This window comes from Condylura cristata, unplaced genomic scaffold, assembly GCF_000260355.1.
Source record: "Condylura cristata isolate star-nosed mole 26May11 unplaced genomic scaffold, ConCri1.0 scaffold00012, whole genome shotgun sequence".
NCBI lineage: Eukaryota > Metazoa > Chordata > Mammalia > Eulipotyphla > Talpidae > Condylura > Condylura cristata.
Genome location: NW_004567113.1, coordinates 10,090,225 through 10,108,112, shown reverse-complemented (window position 1 = coordinate 10,108,112; position 17,888 = coordinate 10,090,225). Strand labels below are relative to the sequence as shown.

The window sequence follows — 17,888 nt, the reverse complement described above, 5'->3', positions numbered from 1 at the left end:
TCGAACTCATGCGGAAGTGGCTTTAGTTTCTCAGTGCAGTGCTTTAACCCGCTGCGCCACCTGGGAGGGCCGGTATAACCTATTTTTAATCTCTATTTCCCTATTCATATATCTTCTTTGGTAGTGTAACTAATAAAATATTTTGCCCTTTTTTTTTATATCAAGTTATGTTTCATTGTTGAAAAGTCTATGATATTTATATATTCTGGCTACAATTCCTTTATCAGATCTGTTCTACATTTTTCTGCCAGTCTGAGGGGAATGAATTGTTACTGAATTTTGAAGAGCAAAGGCTTTTTACAAAAAAATTGCCAGTGTTTTCTTTTATGACTATGGTTTTTACATCCCATCTGAGAAATCTTTGTCTAATGCATAGTCACAAAGCTTTTCTAAGTTTTATAATTTTAGGTTTATGATATATATTTGAGGTTATTTTTCATGCATTAGGTAAAAATTGAAATTCATTTTTTGGGTGTGTGTCAAATTGTCTAGCATCATTTGTTGAAAGGACTGTCCTTTCCAAATTAAATTACATTGGACCAATTCCTGTATCTTTGTATCACCTTTTACCAAGGTACATCTGGTATATCCCAACAGGTCTGCCAAAGACTAACAGAATATGGAGTTCATTTTCATCGGGTGCACCCTGAGAAAAAGTCACAAACTGGAATATTACTTGGGATCTGTTCCAAGGGTGTCCTTGTGTTTGAGGTTCATAATGGAGTTCGCACATTGGTCCTTCGCTTTCCATGGAGAGAAACTAAGAAGATTTCTTTTTCTGTATGTTTTAATTCTTTTTTGAATAGATGTTGTTAATTTCAAATGTAACATAATGATTTTCTTCAAGTAAATGTTAAACCCTACCATTCCTAGTTGTATGTCCCAATAATATTTAACTCTTGGTTATAAAAAATATTATGAATATTATGCTTCCTGTTTTCTCAAGAGGTAATTTTTTAAAATATATTATACATTCCTAAGCTGGTTATATGCTCAGTTAACTTTAGTTAAATTACAACTAAGTTGACTTCTCTGTTAATTCAGAACTTATTCTAGGATACTAACGTCTCACATGGAGAAACCTTCCTAATAAATTTAAGCTAGATAACTGTCTAATCTCAGTGAACTTAATTTAGCTCAATGGTATCTAGTTCCTCATAACAACTCATAACAACTAATGTTTGAGTATCAATGATCCAGAGATTCACTGGATTTTATGAACTAGTGCCAGAACTTGCTTTACTTTTAGATTTTAATATATAACTCTCTGTGTAGATGTCAGAACTTGGTCACATATTAAAGTGGTAAGAAATCCTAATTTTTAATACCCCTAATTAATATTGTAGAAAAAGAAAATCACATTGCAAAATACATCAGATGGAATAAAACATGCCTTTCAAACAGACAACAGTAAAGTATGTCAGTACCTGCTACACCTCTGCTCTTCTCAACACAAATTCCAGCTGCAGCTGAGAGCAAGGCAGAGCAACCAGGATGCCCAAGATATTGGTAAGGAGAAGTAAACTATTTCACATTAATGCAGGGTAGATCAGTGTATGACTTTTGCCATACAATTTTTAAGAAATTACATGTATAGGATGAAAATTATGGGAGGACATGTCAATATTAAATGATTGTCATGTTTAAAAAGATTCCACAGATGAGGCCAAAATTTCAATTTCATGTTTGCTTTGAAAACAGCACCCCAGGTCATAAGAGGACGCCTGTTGAAATGTTTGTTTTGTGCATCTCTATAGGCTAGCTGATATAAATAAGTAAAAGATTTCGTCACAGTAAATTGACACACTATTTGGGAACATATGTGAAATCATAATACAAAATAAAGGGTCTAAGTTTTAATACCAGATTATACTATGCAGACTCTGTGATCTGTACCCCAGGAGAAGTGGAGGATCAGAGTCAGAAGTGCTTGAGTGATGGTATCTAAACTGCATTTGGAGGAGAAAAATAAATAGATTGAAATGATAAATAGAAGGACTTTCCAGATGAAGAAAGAACACAGGAAATAAGACCGAGGGCAGGGAGAATATGCCTTGGGAAAGAGAGACACATACCAAAACCATTCTGAGGTAGTAGATTTCCCATCTGTTACTTTTACTTGAATGTATTCCCGTACTGAGACTGAAATGATTAACCCAATACCAATGTAAGTGGACAGGAAAATGCTGCCTTTTTGAAAAGGAAGCAGCAGAAGTTAATTCAGCTCTTAAAAAAATCTTAATCAAAACTGAAATTTTTAAAGCTCATTCTGCAAGACCACATGTAGAGATTAAAGTTACTCAGTATTCAATCCTACATAGTAAATTCATACAGACTTTAGTGAAACACTAGCAGGAATTTGAGTAGAAATTGTAATGAATAGCTCTGAAGACCTTGTGTAGCAGACCCAGTGAATTCTTTAGCTAAAGTTTCTCACATCCTTAAATCTTATAAAAATATGTTCCCTATAGTATCAGACTGAAATAATGGCAATCTAAGAATGTTTCTCAGGCTTTCAGAATCAAGGTGGGGGTGGGGGCCATATGCTAATTTAAAATGAAGTTTCTAGGAACCTGCCTGAAACTTGGCAAATTCTAATCTTTGGGAATTAGGTACCTGGAATCTTCATTTTACAGCTTTCCTCAGTAATGATTTTTATGCATGTATAAATACAGTAATTATATTATCAAGTAATTGCATTATTCCCTTTCTTTCACTGCTTTGCTCTGCTAAAAAAAAAAAGTGTGCTGTCAAATATTTTCAAAGTGTAGTGAAATAATCAAACTTACTAATTATATCACTATTCCTACTTAGAGTAGTATTCTATTCATTCCAAGCCAGAAGAGCAGCTGAAGATTACATCATTACAAATGTGGTATAGGATGCTTTAGTGAAGAGTGAGAAAATAAAAATATGAAACTAATCTTCATTCTCAACATTTCTTATACTGAAGAACAACATAGTGCAGTAAAGAGCATGAATTCTAGAGCCAGACTGTCAGTGTTCAGACTTCATACTACTGTGTACATTAAAGCTCTGAAATCTTGGATAGACACTAAAACTCTATGCCTGAGTTCTTAGCTGTAAAATAAATACTGTGATAATACCTGTATCATAAACTTGTGAAGATGAATGGATTAATACATGTAAAGCACTTTAAAAATACCTGGCATTGAATAAACAAACATTTTCATCACCAACTTTGTTTTACCACTATTATCACTGGTAGCCATAGTAGTCATAAAGGTATTAGGTGAATGACCTTAGGAAATAGCTGTCTTTCTGGAGTCTCCCTTTCTTACCCAAGAAGTGAGAATGCTCTGCAGACCTCACAGGTTTGACTGTGGGATCACAACAGCTATCTTGTTCTCATATGTGAAAGCACTTTCAGATGACAGTGATACTGCCTCTTTTCCCAGACTTTGGGAACCTTCACAGATTTATTTTCAACTTAGTATCAGCTAATAAGTAACTGGCTTCCTACATAATGATCTATATCCCATAAATGAAAGTAACTTGTTGTCTACAGGTGTTGATGAGCTAATAAGTTACTTCTCTAGAGTCATAGACGTTGATGTTAAAAAGAACCTTAGAGACCAGTAAATACAAAATTTTACTAATGAGGAAACCAAATTAGAGATGATGGTGACTCTCCAAACTTCATAGTTAGGAATCAAAGTAGGCTGGAATCCTGGCCTCAATTCCTAATCCAGTATGCTTTCTACTTGAGGAGTTTCCAAATAGTAATTTTCAGGGGTTCAATTGAAGAATAATAATCATTCATTATTACTACTACTATTTGAAAGACACTGTGCTACTGCTTTGTAATAAATGAGTCCCTCTCTTCAAAAAAGCATAGTTGAGTTGACAGTTGAAGGAATTACAGAATAGTACAAGGTGCTGAACTATAGCACAAACAGAAACTAAGAAATAATGGATTTTTCTGAGTGTGGAACCAGCAAGATTGAGTCCAAATTTGAAAGATCAGTTTTAGGATGTAGGTTTTGTGTGGTGTTCTTTCCCACCCTGAAAGTCTATGCTGAAGTTATTTCCAGGTGAAAGGCAATAGGACAAAACAGTTGAGTGATAAGTTTATGATCTTGTCCCATGGATATATGCAGTATTTAAATTTCCTACCCAAGAATAAGTTATGAATTAACTTGAATGGCATACCCCCAATATGTTTACAAAACAGATATAACCTAAACTGAATGGCTGTCATTTCTGCTAAAATTTGGTCTACAATTTTCTTAAGGTAAAGAAATCTACTAGCTGCAAAGCATTTCCTGATAATTATCTACTAAGACTCAGCTTGTGTCTTTTAATAAAAGCTGCTTTCAAAATTAAATAGAAATCATACTATCTGCTCTTTAAAATTCTGAAATTTAAGTTAAAGTTCCTTCTGGAATTTTTAAAACAGTCATTTTTGTGTTTATTTCTGAGGAAGAACACTGAGTTTTCCTGTTGACAATGAAATGTGTTTATTTCAGCTTCATTCGGATGCGTAAATATTAAAAACATTCACTTTTTCCTGTTTCTTTATGCCTTAGACAAATGTTGATTATTAATGCTCCTAGGAATTAGAAGATAAATGAAGCAGAGTCTAATGATCTAAGTCAGCAGTCATTTGACATTTTCTTTTTAAAAGGTAGTTTTTGCAGCTGTTTTATATAGTGATCAAATTGTGTCCTTATAGAGTGCCACATAGCTCCAGTGGGGATCACATAAGTGCCTTGTGATGTGCATGAACAGTTAAATCATTTGACATTGTGTTCTAGTCTTTTACTTATATGAAGACATCTTGATACTAAAATCTGTGACACAATACATTTGAAAGAGCCTCAAATACTGCCATGACTTTTATTCTCACCAAGTAGAATGCCTAAGCACTTGTTTTAATGTATTTTTAAACTTACCCTATAAAAGAAAACTTTGAATGCTTATTTAGGAGTAAAAAAATAATTGAAACATAGAAAGTGAGTAATAAGATCATGCTAATTAGCAGAAACCAAAGTAGGGATAAGGCAAATAATAGTTGATTCTCACATGGCTCCTGTGCCTTTATTAAATCATGACGTTTACAGGCAGAAAGTGGAACTGGCATAGTAGTGAAATAGCAAAAGAAATAATTTGATTTAAAATTTTTACATTTTTTGATAACATTTTTTGAAGTTTTTCTCACATATCATGTAATTTATCCATTTAGAGTGTACAAGCCCATGGCTTTTAGTGTATTTACAGAGTTGTTCAACACAACAATCTGCCATAAGCTTTTAAAAATGTAACAGCCAAGAACTTTCTCTCTAGGCAAAGCTCTGCTCTGCATAGCTTTTTTTCAGGTGTGATCTTACCATGTTGGCCTCACTGGATTTCATCTCTCCCTCTCCCCATCCTTGATTTACTGATATTTTAGCGGAAACACTACTAGGATTGAAAATTTCTCTGTCAATTATCATTTTGATTTCTAACTGAGACCTGTAATTGGGAATTGGACCAGCAGGCATGAAGTCCTAGAAAATCACTAGATGTAATGGGAAATGCTGACTGGGCTCTGGTGGTGTGAGAAAGCTGAAAGGATGGAGAGATGGTATGAAAACCAGAATCTTCCAGCCTACTTTTAAAAACCCCTTGATTGCCATACTTTGGAACCTACCTACTTACTCTGGCAATCGAAATGATTAAAAACTGCATGCTGTACTTTATTAATTAAAATAACTTCTCATAAAGATACCGCAGTGTTTCTATCATGTAAAGCAATCCTATTTCCTTGTAGAGAGAGCTTCGTTTAGGAGCCTGAATCTGCAAGCAGAGTCTGTTAGAGGATTTAATATGGGACGAGCAATCAGCACTGGCAGTCTGGCCAGCAGCACCCTGAACAAACTGGCTGTCCGACCTTTGTCAGTTCAAGCTGAGATTCTGAAGAGGCTATCCTGCTCAGAGCTATCGCTTTACCAACCATTGCAAAACAGTGCAAAAGAGAAGAGAGACAAAACTTCATGGGAGGAAAAGCCTAGAGGGATGAGTAAATCATACCACGATCTCAGTCAGGCCTCTCTCTATCCTCATCGGAAAAATGCCATTGTTAACATGGAATCCCCATCACAAACCGTTGCGGAATTGCTAGGAAAACCATTTCACCAGATGGCAAGATCTGATACAGAATCTTTGGCAGGATTCACAAAGCTTAATAAGTAAGAACATGATTAACCCAAACTCTACATATTTGTAAATTCTACATTTCATTCTTATTTTTACTTTGACTTTTGATTATTTTCAACATATTTTTTTACATTGACACTTCCCCCTCCTACCTTCCTTTTCCTTTAGTTCAAAGTCTGTTGCAAGTTTAAATAGAAGTCCTGAAAGGAGGAAACATGAATCAGACTCCTCATCCTTTGAAGAACCTGGTCAAGCATATGTTATAGGTCAGCATAAACAAACTTAACGTTCTTTCTCCCATACATGATGCTCATAGTATACAAGAAAATGTTAATTACCAAGACATTATTTTTGGTTCTGTGTCCTAATTGCCAAAACTACTTATGAAAATCAATTTTAAGGCTACTTAAAATACACAGAGTCAAATAAAAGATTGGTTTAACAAGTTGCTTTATGGCATAGACTTTGCTATTACTTCGCTTCCTCTGGTCACAGATAAAAAAGCAATGACAGCCAGTCTGTTACCATGGCTTTGGATAGCCTTCCTTTGAATTCTTCTTAAAAGCCCATGAGGGTCAACTCCACTACAGTTTTTGAAGAAAGGTTTATTTGGGGGTTCTTTCAGGTTAGCATGATGGAATTTTTTTTAAAGGTAGTTTCATGTATGCTCTAATTATTAGGTAAAATGTTTCATCGATTTGGTTTTTACAAATTCTCCATGCTAACCTAGCACTTACTAAATATAAAAACTGTGTGTTTAAACACATAATAAGTACTTTACAGATAGTTTGGGTTTCATGTTACTTTATGTATCTTAAAAGTTAAACCCAAACTTTGTTCATTTAATACTAATTACACACAGTTAAAGAGCATTTTCGCATCCTGTAATCAGTTTGAGGATATGTGGAGAATATACAATCAAAAGAGAACTCTGTATCACATTTGATCAACATTTATGGAATATGACATTCCTTATTAGACTACTACAACTTTGAAAGACTAGACTCATGAATTTAAGTTCAATCAACTGAAAAAATTAGAACAGTCTAAGGCACTGAACCAATCTTTTAGAAAATTCTTTTCAAATTATGTTCCTAAAAATGGAACTTATGTAATCAAATCTTGTAGATTCTAAACTATTTTCATTAAGACTTTGGTCTACATAAATTTCTATCACATTATCAGATTTAGAGAGTAGTAAATGTTCCCCCCCACAACATAGATAAAATAAAACTTATCCATGAAAAAGCATTTACTTTCTTCATTTGTTTTATCCTTAAAATTATTCATTCTTGAGTATTGTATTTTCTTTTAACATTTAAAGAATTTTTTTAAAACTCATTTACATCATTTCATACTTGGCATCAAAATGTCATTGTCAGAAATAGTACATTTGTGCTTAAATTTATTCTGCAGAACAAAGTTGATATTAAATATAGTAAACATGCCCGTTGTGGCATGTTTTTCTAAGTGTAAATAAAATGTCACTCCTTAACCTTTTATTAATTTTTATGGATTTATCAAAAGAAATTACTTCTACAAACTGTCTAATAATTTAATTTATACCACAGGAATGCCTTTGCATAGTTCTGGAAACTCTTCATCCCAAGTACCCTTAAAAGAAAATGGTAGGTTTATAAAATGTTTTCCCCCTCATTTCCATTATGTTTTTTCTCTTGTACTTTATGAGATAGTCTTAATAAAGAATCAATTCCATGCTAAGAAGTTTAGGCCTTACACTGGTGTGAGAGAACAATTGCAATTGTTAGCATCATAGTGATAATGATGTGACCTATAAATTTAAGCTAAGTTTGGTGAACTAGAAAAATAAAAAGTTAGAATTAAGTACGCTTAACTGAGTCAGATAATAGATCAAATAAGATATAGCTAGAAGGAGTTTTAGCTAAGGCAGTTTCTTTAAAGGGATGCTTGAACTGCATCTTGCAGATTAGTGGGGCTTTGCATCCAGACCAGGGGTGATGTGTGATTAGAGACATGAGACATATGAGGAGACAGCAGGATCCAGGAATTCTACACCTCTCAGTCAGTATGGAGGCTTACCAGGCCAGGATAGAGCTTGAGAATTACATGGAAAACTTTCTTGAGTCTAACCTAAGCATCATGGGGAAGTTTTGAAGGCTTTCGATGCTGAAATTTGTAGTATAGAAGCTGTCAAAGAATGGTCCAAGTTGTAGCAAGAAAGTTTGCACAATGACTTGAAAGCATAGTGACTTAAACATCAGTGGGTATAAAGCATTTAGAATTTAAGTTACAAAATGGCTTTCACGTCCATTTGATCTTTCTAACAACTTTCATGGGTATAAAGAATTTTTTTTTTAAGATTATTTATTCATACAAAACTGGGGCATAGGCCAGAGATGCAGAGGGTGAAAGGATTCACCAGACACAGAGCGTGGAGCAGAACAGGCAGATCAATGAAGTACACTGCTGAGGGGAGCAGCGGGCGGGTCAGAGCCATGTGGATCACCTCCGGGTCAGGCAGGGATCGAACTCATGAGGAAGTGGCTTTAGCTTCTTAGTGCTGTGCTTTAACCCACTGCGCCACCAGGGAGGGCCTAAAGAATTTTTTTTAATATGATTCACTGTTCTTCTGCAAAAATGTTTGTCTTAGCCACAAGAACTCTCAGAGTTGAAATATTAAGCAGTCTGATGAGAAAAAGCAAATATACAAGTCAGAAGTGTTAATGCAGTTAATAATTTGATGAAGCTTTATGTTCTAATTTTTCTGAAAAACAAGGCAAAAGTGAAGGAAGAGTGGCTTGAATCATATGAAAGTGATACTTTTATAGGTCAAAACTGTCAAGCACAAAGGCACTATTTGTTTTTTAAAGATTTATTTATTTATGCACACAGAACTGGGGTATAGGCCAGAGGTGCAGGGGTGGCAAGAGGATTCACCATAGGCAGTGGGGAGCAGAACAGGATGACTGACGAAGTACACTGCTGAGGAGAGCAGCGGGCAAGGCAGGAGAGGTCTGCTATGCCATGTGGATCACCTACAGGGCAGGGATCGAACTCATGCTGAAGTGGCTTCTTAGTGCTGTGCTTTAACCTGTTGCACCACCAGGGAGGGCCCACAAGGGCACTATTTTATACAATACATCACCTCCTGGCATAATAATGCCTGAAGAGTAGGTACTATTTCTCCAAGTTAAACTTTTGAAGAAGCTGGGTAATATCTGTTCAAAGATGAGAACCTGAAATGTGTAGGTTCTGATGGAAAAGAATGCGAATTTATATTCGATCCCAAATGAGCAAATATGGGATGTTTATCTGGTTACCAAAGCTTCATCTTCTGACCTGCCCCCTACAGAAGACGGGCCAATCTACCTTCTATAGATGTCTCCCATGTCAGCTTGCAGACAAAACTGTTTTCTTTGAAAATCGAATCTGCCAAAGTAACCCTGAATTAGTGCTGTGTTGGGAATTGGATTTTCACATAGAGCATGGCAAACATGTTTTTCTGAATAAAGTAACTAAAAATCAAAAAGTTAAATTATTGACCCATCAGTTCACTATAAAACTTCTCTTAATATTTTTAGAGTTCTTCCTGCTGGTCAGGATTATGAGAAATGAACATATTATTGAATTATTAATTATTTAATACAAGGACTGGTGGATAAAATTCCATCTTTTATGGCCTTGAAAATCTGTTGAAGGAAAAAAAATCTGTGGAATATGAAACTTGGAAAAAATGCAGAATGCAGAATGTAAAAGAAAAACATGAGTCTTCTAATCTCATAAATGCAAATACAGAAAGGATTCTAATCCTTTGATTATTATTGATTTAAAAAAAAAGTTTTTTAACTTTCAAAAAGCATAGTATTTATCTCTGAGAGTAAAGCACAATAATATAGAATTAAAGCAAGAATTATTTTCTTTCTTGTGTTTGTTTTAATATAATCCAGGATTGCTGTACAAAATCTGAAAATAAACTTTTAGGTGTGTCTGTCACCTTGCTCTTTCTCAGTTGTCTACACCACACAATGCATACCATTGTTCTATGGAATGGACCACAGAACTCTTTAACAAAAACAAAATGTAGAAAAAAAAAAACCAAAAGTCCAAAGGACTCAAGGAACTCAACACATCTGAGAATTAACCAAAATCAAAAGGTAGAATCATCTAAGTTGGAAACTGGAAAGGGCTTAAAGGTTTACCCACCCAAGCCTTTTCATTCCATAAATAAAGTACATGAGTTCCAGAGATAATGTAGGATTCCTACTCATTCAGCTAGTTAGTGCTGGTAAAGAAATAAAACATCAAAATGTCAATTATGACAACCCCCCCACCCCCACCCCTTACTTACCCTGGAACAAATAGCCTATTAGGTAGTATAACAATGAAAAATCCTCTTTGTTTTTATACCAATATTCTGCTGCTAATACACCATTCCTAGAATATGAACTGGGCTCTTTTTAATGGATATGTAAATTTTCAACTTTTCTTATTTGTAATTTTTCCCCCCAGCACTATCTCTTGTTTCTCCTTTCCCCCTCCCTCTCAGTCTCCATTGTTTCATGGTATTCATTAATATCCACTAGTCTTTCTAAGTATTTTATTTTATCTAATTGTCTGCTATATAACTTAGTATTTTTATCCTTCTGGTTTGCTTTACTACACATAATTCTCTCAAACTCCCTTGATTTCTTTTGGAAAATGGCTGTATTTTATCTATCCCATAGCTGAATAGTAGTCTATAATGTTAATATATCACATTTTCTGTCCAGTCATCTCTTGGTGGGCATTTAGTCTGTGTCCATGTCATAGCTATTGTAAATAAAGCTACTATAAACATTGTGGAAAATAAAGGATCTTTTCCTGGTTGTGGCCCAAGAGTGGGATTACAAGGTAATCTGGTATTTCCATTTTTAGTTTTTGAAAGTAAATCCATATTGGTGTCCAGCAGTTCACACTCCCACAAACAGAATCCCTCTTCCACTACATTCTATCCAGTACTTCTCATTGGTCTTTTTTTTTTTTTAAAGATTTATTTATTTGTACATACAGAGTTGGGGTACAGGCCAGAGGCTCACGGGCGGTGAGAGGCTTCACCAGAGACAGAGTGGGGAACAGAACAGGCAGATGGAAGAAGTACACTGCTGAGGGGAGCAGCGGGCGGGTCAGGAGAGGTCTGCTGCGCCATGTGGTCACCTCCGGGGCAGGCGGGAATCGAACCCATGCGGAAGTGGCTTTAGCTTCTCAGTGCTGTGCTTTAACCCGCTGCGCCACCAGGGAGGGCCTCATTGGTCTTTTTAATATGTGCATGCTAGTAATAGTATAGTAAATGTATCTCATTTTTGCTTTAACCTGAGTATCCCTTATTGGAAGTGATGATGAATTTTTTCTATATTAATTTGCCTTCTGTATATCCTCTTTGGTGAATTATTTGTTCATATCTGCTGTCCATTTATTCATTGGGTTGTCTTTAACTGTTGAATTGTGTGAAATGGTATATCTCAGATATTAACCAATTATCAGCGCTGTATTATGTGACTATTTTCCCTCATTCAGTAGATGCTCTCCCCCCCCTTTTTTTTTTCCATAATGTGTACATGTTCCCATGGTCCTCTCACCGTCCTGCAAATCACAATAGGATTTATTTTTAAAGGAGTTATTTATTTATGCATACAGAATTGGGAGGTGAGAAGAATCACCATAGACTGAGCAGGGAGCAGAACAGGGAGATCTACTGAATATACTGCTGATGGGAGTCTGCTGAACCATGTGGGTTAGCTCCCTGGCCAGGTGTCAAACTCCTGCTATGGTGATTGGCAATAGCTTGATAGTGCTCTCTTTAATCCCTGCACCATCTGGGAGGGCCAGGGTGCGTTTTTTATCTTTTTATATTTTCCTCTGCTGTATAGAAACTTTCTACCTTGAAGTAATTTCAGTTTATTTTTGTTTTTATTTCTCTTGCCATAAAGGTTGAGTCACCAAAAACATCTTCATCACTGATGTCATGCAGTATATCAGCAATGTTTTTTCCTGTTTTATTGTTGCAGCTTATATCTAAATCTTTAAAACATTTGGTGGTTTTTGTATATGGGGCCAGCTTATACATCTATGTGTGACACCACAGTTTGCCAGGATTCTTTATTAAAGAGACCATTCCTTTCCCCATTTCTCTTCTTTTTGTTTTATTCAATTGAGACATCTGTTTTTGTGCCTATACCAGGTTGTTTTTATTACTGTTGCTGTATGTAAAATTTGAAGTCAGCCAATGTGATACATCACTCCTTTTTTCTGAGAATTGCTTTTGCAATTTAGGGCTTTTTGTGATTCCATATAAATTTTAGCATTTCTTGCTCAATTTTGCTTAAAATTACTGCTGGTATTTTGATAGGATTGCATTAAATTTATATACTATTCTAGGCATGATTTTCATTTTGATTATATTGACTCTCCATGAAAATGGGATGTCCTTCCACCTCCTTATATCACTATTTCTTAAGTCCTTGAATAGCATCTTGTAGTTCTCATTGTATAAGACTTTGATCCTCCTTAGGTAGACTAACTCCAAGGTATTTAATTCCTTTTGAAACAGTTATAAATATTTGGTTTCATGATTATTTTGTGTCTTGTTAGTTGCTTGTGTACTTAAAAAGTGATGAATTAGTATATGTTGATCTTGTAACCTGCCATTTTGCTGAATTTATATATAAATTCTTTCTAAGAGATGTAACTTTTTCCCTGAAGTGAATGATGGGTTTATTTGGAGTGTTCTCTACCTACAGTTGAGTTTTTTTTAGAATCAGTGGAATGGCGTTGATGTGGACTATATCTATAACCAAGAAAATTAGTTTTTTCTTAGAAAGAAAATTCTTACTCATTTAGTTAATTATATGGATTTGTCATTATCAGAAGTATGCTGTTTCTGGAAAATTCACTGAGCCTACTCATACCTGTCATTAGGATCTACAGTTATTCTAGTTGAGGACTGTATATCTCCAGATAACTCTAATGAGAGGTGAAAGAGACAAGACTGAAACAAGTCTATGAATTGTTCTTATGAATTCTATAAATATTACTAAGTTTACTTGTACTGCCATGTATTATATACCATTAGATATTTCCTCCTCTTTTTTTCAGCCAACGGAAAAGTATTTTGAGTATTTCTTATATGAATCGAATAAAAAGATAAATAGAAGACTATCACTAGTATTTGTGCAGTGCTCTCTAATAACATGTTGCTATCTACTCCTTTCCTTTGCTCTTCATTTTAATAAGTAGGTCTATGGAGGGAATGTGTATAGATAGGAGAAAGGATCTCTATGATAAAGATGGATTGGCAAAGCTTCCCTTTCTGGTACTATTCTACCTACTCAAAGCTTGTACTCTAGCTAAATCTGTGACATTTCACAGAACTCTTTCAGCACATTTAGTGCTTTACTTGATGTTATGTGACCATCTCCATAATCCACTTATTCAAATTCCTATTTCATTTCCTTGAAGTTTTCTCTTTTATCTGCATCAGGAAGATGCCCTTCTCTTTCTCTGTTCTGACTCATGTCTTTACAGTATCACTATTTCATTGACAACATAAGAGTCAGGTTAGATCTTTGTTCTTCTAGCCTGTTGTGATTCAGTCCATATTTAGTATGCTAGCAGCTTCAAAATACATTATATGTTACTACGTTTTCCCAAGTTGCCTAGTGAGGACTTTAACAGGAATGTTGCCCAGGAGGCAACTGAAGTATGAAAGAATAATTGAGTGATTGAATGGTTAAATCTCAATAGGAACCTTTAACTGCTGCATCTGGTTAAGAAAATATGCAAAATGTTGCAAGTTTATTTTGAGTATATGTATGCATGTGTGCTTATGTGTAAAAAAGTATTATTTTCAATAATGTTTACCTAGGAAATATGTTAGTATATATACATATATGCATCTTATATAAATAATTACTATAAATAACCAATCTTGTTAATATTCTTAGATATGAAAATACAGTAAGTGGCATTTTTGGTATGAATCAACACCTATGACTTTAGCAAGGCTCAAATATTTTCAGTTTTATAATTGAAAGGATAAACACTATATAAAGCTGTGTAAACTATGTAAAGGACTTTGATATCACAATGAGGTTGAAATTTTACACTTAATACCTAGCAAGATTATGAACCCTTCAGTCTTTAGTTGGGGTAAAAAAGGAAGCAAGTTGGAGTTCAGTGTTGTCCACAAACTATTCTCCTGCTGCTCCTTTCACTTTATTCTACCTTATTTCCCTGGGAATTTGTTTTCCTGAGAACTACATGCCTTTGGAGTTAATTAGATACAATAGTGAATTTCATCAGCTCTAAGGATCCTATTTCCTAGGACAGTAAGTTCTTAAATCTGAAACTTGGAAAAAATAGAAATCCTAATTATCATCATTTAATCACTTTGCAAAGCTCTTTATTTTTATTGGTTATCTCTTGTCACCACAGTGGTGACTTAAAAACCGTATAGTGATTTAAATTCCTAACATGACTATACTCCCTTATTTGTTTTATTTTGAGCTTTTTTCCAACCTTGTATTTGGTTCTAGTGAAAAATTAGAAATAGTGCCCTATTTTAGAGTAAAATTATCTTGAGTACCTAGATAAAATAATTAAGCATTAAAAGTTCATTGAATATAGGTATTGAGAGACTATATAAAACTCTTCACACCATTGTTAAGTAATTCGGAAAGAGGATCTTCTTTATAATAAATAGACATTCTGAATTACTATTTTATTTATTATAACTAAGATTATATAAAGTCTTTATAAAAAAGAAAAAGGAATAGGAATGTATACCACAGGAAGTTAGCAAACTTGCACTAATAGTGGGTGTTTAAGAGACAAAAAGTTAATTCACTCTGGTGGACAAATGTTAGCTGCTATTATTTTCTGAAATTAAAGTAGTGTATTTCTAGAATATCAAGTTTTACATTCAGCTAATGTAAATATGTACATGTCATATAACAAAGTTACTACTTATTTCATGACTTACTAGTACAATTCTTTTAAAATACAGGTTTCTTTAAAAATCTGTCACAAATGCAGTTCATCTTTTTTTTTTACAGCTGAATAATATTCCATCATGGATATATACATCTTAATCCAGTCATCTCATGTTAAATATTTAGGTTGTTGTTATTAACTTGGCTATTATAAATAGTGCTGCTTTTTGCATTTTTGGATAAATGTCAAGGAATGAAATTGCTGGGTTCTATATCGATTTTTAGTATTTTGAGAAACTGCCATATTGGTTTCCATAGTCTACATTACTACCAACAGTTCAGTTGGGTTCCTTTTTCACATCTTTGCTTGTTTTTTCACATCCTTGTTTTTTCACATTTTTAAAGAAACCTGTTTGATATATGCCATTCTCACAGGAGTGAGGTGGTATCTCATTGTTTTCACTGTATTTCTCTGATGATAAGTAATGATGAACATTTTTCATGTGTATGCAAACCATTTATTTGTATGTCTTCTTTGGAGTATTATGCTAGGTGAAATAAGCCACAGGAAGAAAGATAAATTCAGGATGATTTCAGTAATATGTGTAATAGAGGGAGATGAAGGAACTGACAAACCAAAGTAAAGTCTAGAAATATGGCTACAGAATTGAGGCTCCTAAAAGGGGATGCTAGGGTAGGATCAAAGTGGAGAGCAGATCCAATGGCATGTGATACAGGGGTATTGTTCTGGGTTGGGCAAGGTGGAGTGATACATATTTGAAGAGGTGTGAACCTCTTCCTCTGAATCATATTTAGTGCTGTAAACCAAAGTTACCTCAAAATTTTAAGAAGATGCAAACAGAGAACATTTTATTTAATTAAAAACAAAACCTATCCCTAAATTTGGTTACATTCTGAGAGGTCTTCAAAATCCAAGTTTGAGGGTCTTCGTTAGGAAAAGACACAGTTCAGTTTATAACAAGATTGTGTGTGTGTGTGTGTGTGTGTGTGACCATCCACTAATTACTAAGTAGATAATTTTACCACCAAGACATTTAATTGCATATATATTGGCTTAATTCGAAAGATATTTGTGATTTATCGGCTTATTCTTTTTAAAAATCCGTGGGTAGAAATAAGAAAAAGTAAATGCGAGTTCTGATGTTGACATTCACTCCATTTAGCTAGAATTTATCAAGTTCTGGACTCAGGCATTTTGCTGGGCAGTGTTACTTAATGTTGAGTAGGGCATTAATGTTATTCCTTATCTTCAAAACGTGATTTCAAAGTCTGCCTACCTTGTGAGAGTATTCACAAATGAGAAATAAATGAAAGTCCTTTGAGAATGAAAATTGCTAGACAAATCATTAGTGAAATTTTTAATAGTAGATTTAGTGTTTTTGTAATTTTACTGTGGAATTTACCATGGATATTTTACTCAATTATAAGTAAAAATGCCAATCACTTATTAGTGGTAAATTCCTAATAAGTTGAGCATTATCAACTTCAGGGAGTCAACTGTGATACAGCAGAAAGACCTGGAGTCAGAAAACTTAAGGCTCAGCGCTTACCATTATTACCTGAGTAAACCCTTTCAAATTGAGTTACTCGTTTGTAATTAAATTGTAATTATTTGAGGAATAGTTGATGAAGAACAAATGTCATAACAGCCATATTGTAAACTATGAGTCACTAGAAAAATGTAAGACTGTGGCATTATATTACTTAAAATATAAGTTTAGAGTGGCTGACTGATTTGTGACATTGTTCAACATTTAAATTGATCAAACAGACAGGTCTTAATGCTTCAGCATGTTACATTTTTTATGTTTATTTTATATTAAAATTGTACTTTTCCACTAGATGTGTTACACAAACGATGGAGCGTAGTATCTTCACCAGAAAGAGAGATCACCTTGGTGAACCTGAAAAAAGATGCAAAATATGGCTTAGGTAAGTCACTGTCAGATTCATGAAAGGTCTATGAAAGTTAAAGGAGAAAAAAACTTATAGTTTAGTATTCGCATTAAGGCACCAGCCCACTTCTGATCAAGATATTGAATCCCCACCTATAGTCCATTCATCCCACCTACTTAGTCAAAAATTACCAAAGATAAAATGTCTCATAAGCAGTACTTCCACCAAATCTAAACCTCATCTCACACATTTTACCTGTTAATCATATTTCATATATGATCTATACTCTCGTGTGGCTAGCAGGCTACTTACTTGTCATTGAAAACACAAGTATCATGAAGATCTTTCTCAAATACGCTGTTTCACAGGATTTCAAATTATTGGTGGGGAGAAGATGGGAAGACTGGATCTAGGCATATTTATTAGTTCAATTATTCCTGGAGGACCAGCTGACTTGGATGGATGCTTAAAACCAGGTACAGTACAGTACTTTTTATTTTGGGAATTCCTAAATAGCTAAGAGGTATGAATTTGCACCGAAGGCCAAAGTGGAGCTTAGGGAAGCAAAAGTAATGGGGTGGGTTAGGTAACGTTTCTAAGAATTAGCCTGATAATGTCTCTTAGTTGAAAATACTAGATTGTCCATTTTTACAGGAGACCGCCTGATATCGGTGAATAGTGTAAGTCTGGAGGGGGTCAGCCACCATGCTGCAATTGAAATTTTGCAAAATGCACCTGAAGATGTGACTCTTGTTATTTCTCAGCCAAAAGAAAATATATCCAAAGGTAATGTGAATGTCTCATCGCTACGTGCTCTGTTTCTCTTTTCACAAGAAGTCCAATACCTTAGTCAATTACCTGAAA

The 17,888-nt window shown here is 34.5% G+C and overlaps 1 protein-coding gene across 1 annotated transcript in view; it reads left to right on the top strand.

The window, feature by feature from the left end:
- PTPN13 (protein tyrosine phosphatase, non-receptor type 13 (APO-1/CD95 (Fas)-associated phosphatase)) overlaps window positions 1-17,888 on the top strand; it is a 151,895-nt gene that overhangs the window by 80,173 nt on the left and 53,834 nt on the right. The window contains exons 15-22 of the mRNA XM_012724233.1: window positions 598-780; window positions 1,347-1,509; window positions 5,774-6,191; window positions 6,328-6,425; window positions 7,731-7,787; window positions 16,971-17,060; window positions 17,393-17,500; window positions 17,679-17,810. Of these exons, the coding sequence (XP_012579687.1) occupies window positions 598-780; window positions 1,347-1,509; window positions 5,774-6,191; window positions 6,328-6,425; window positions 7,731-7,787; window positions 16,971-17,060; window positions 17,393-17,500; window positions 17,679-17,810 (1,249 nt within the window). The remainder of the gene's footprint in view (window positions 1-597; window positions 781-1,346; window positions 1,510-5,773; window positions 6,192-6,327; window positions 6,426-7,730; window positions 7,788-16,970; window positions 17,061-17,392; window positions 17,501-17,678; window positions 17,811-17,888) is intronic.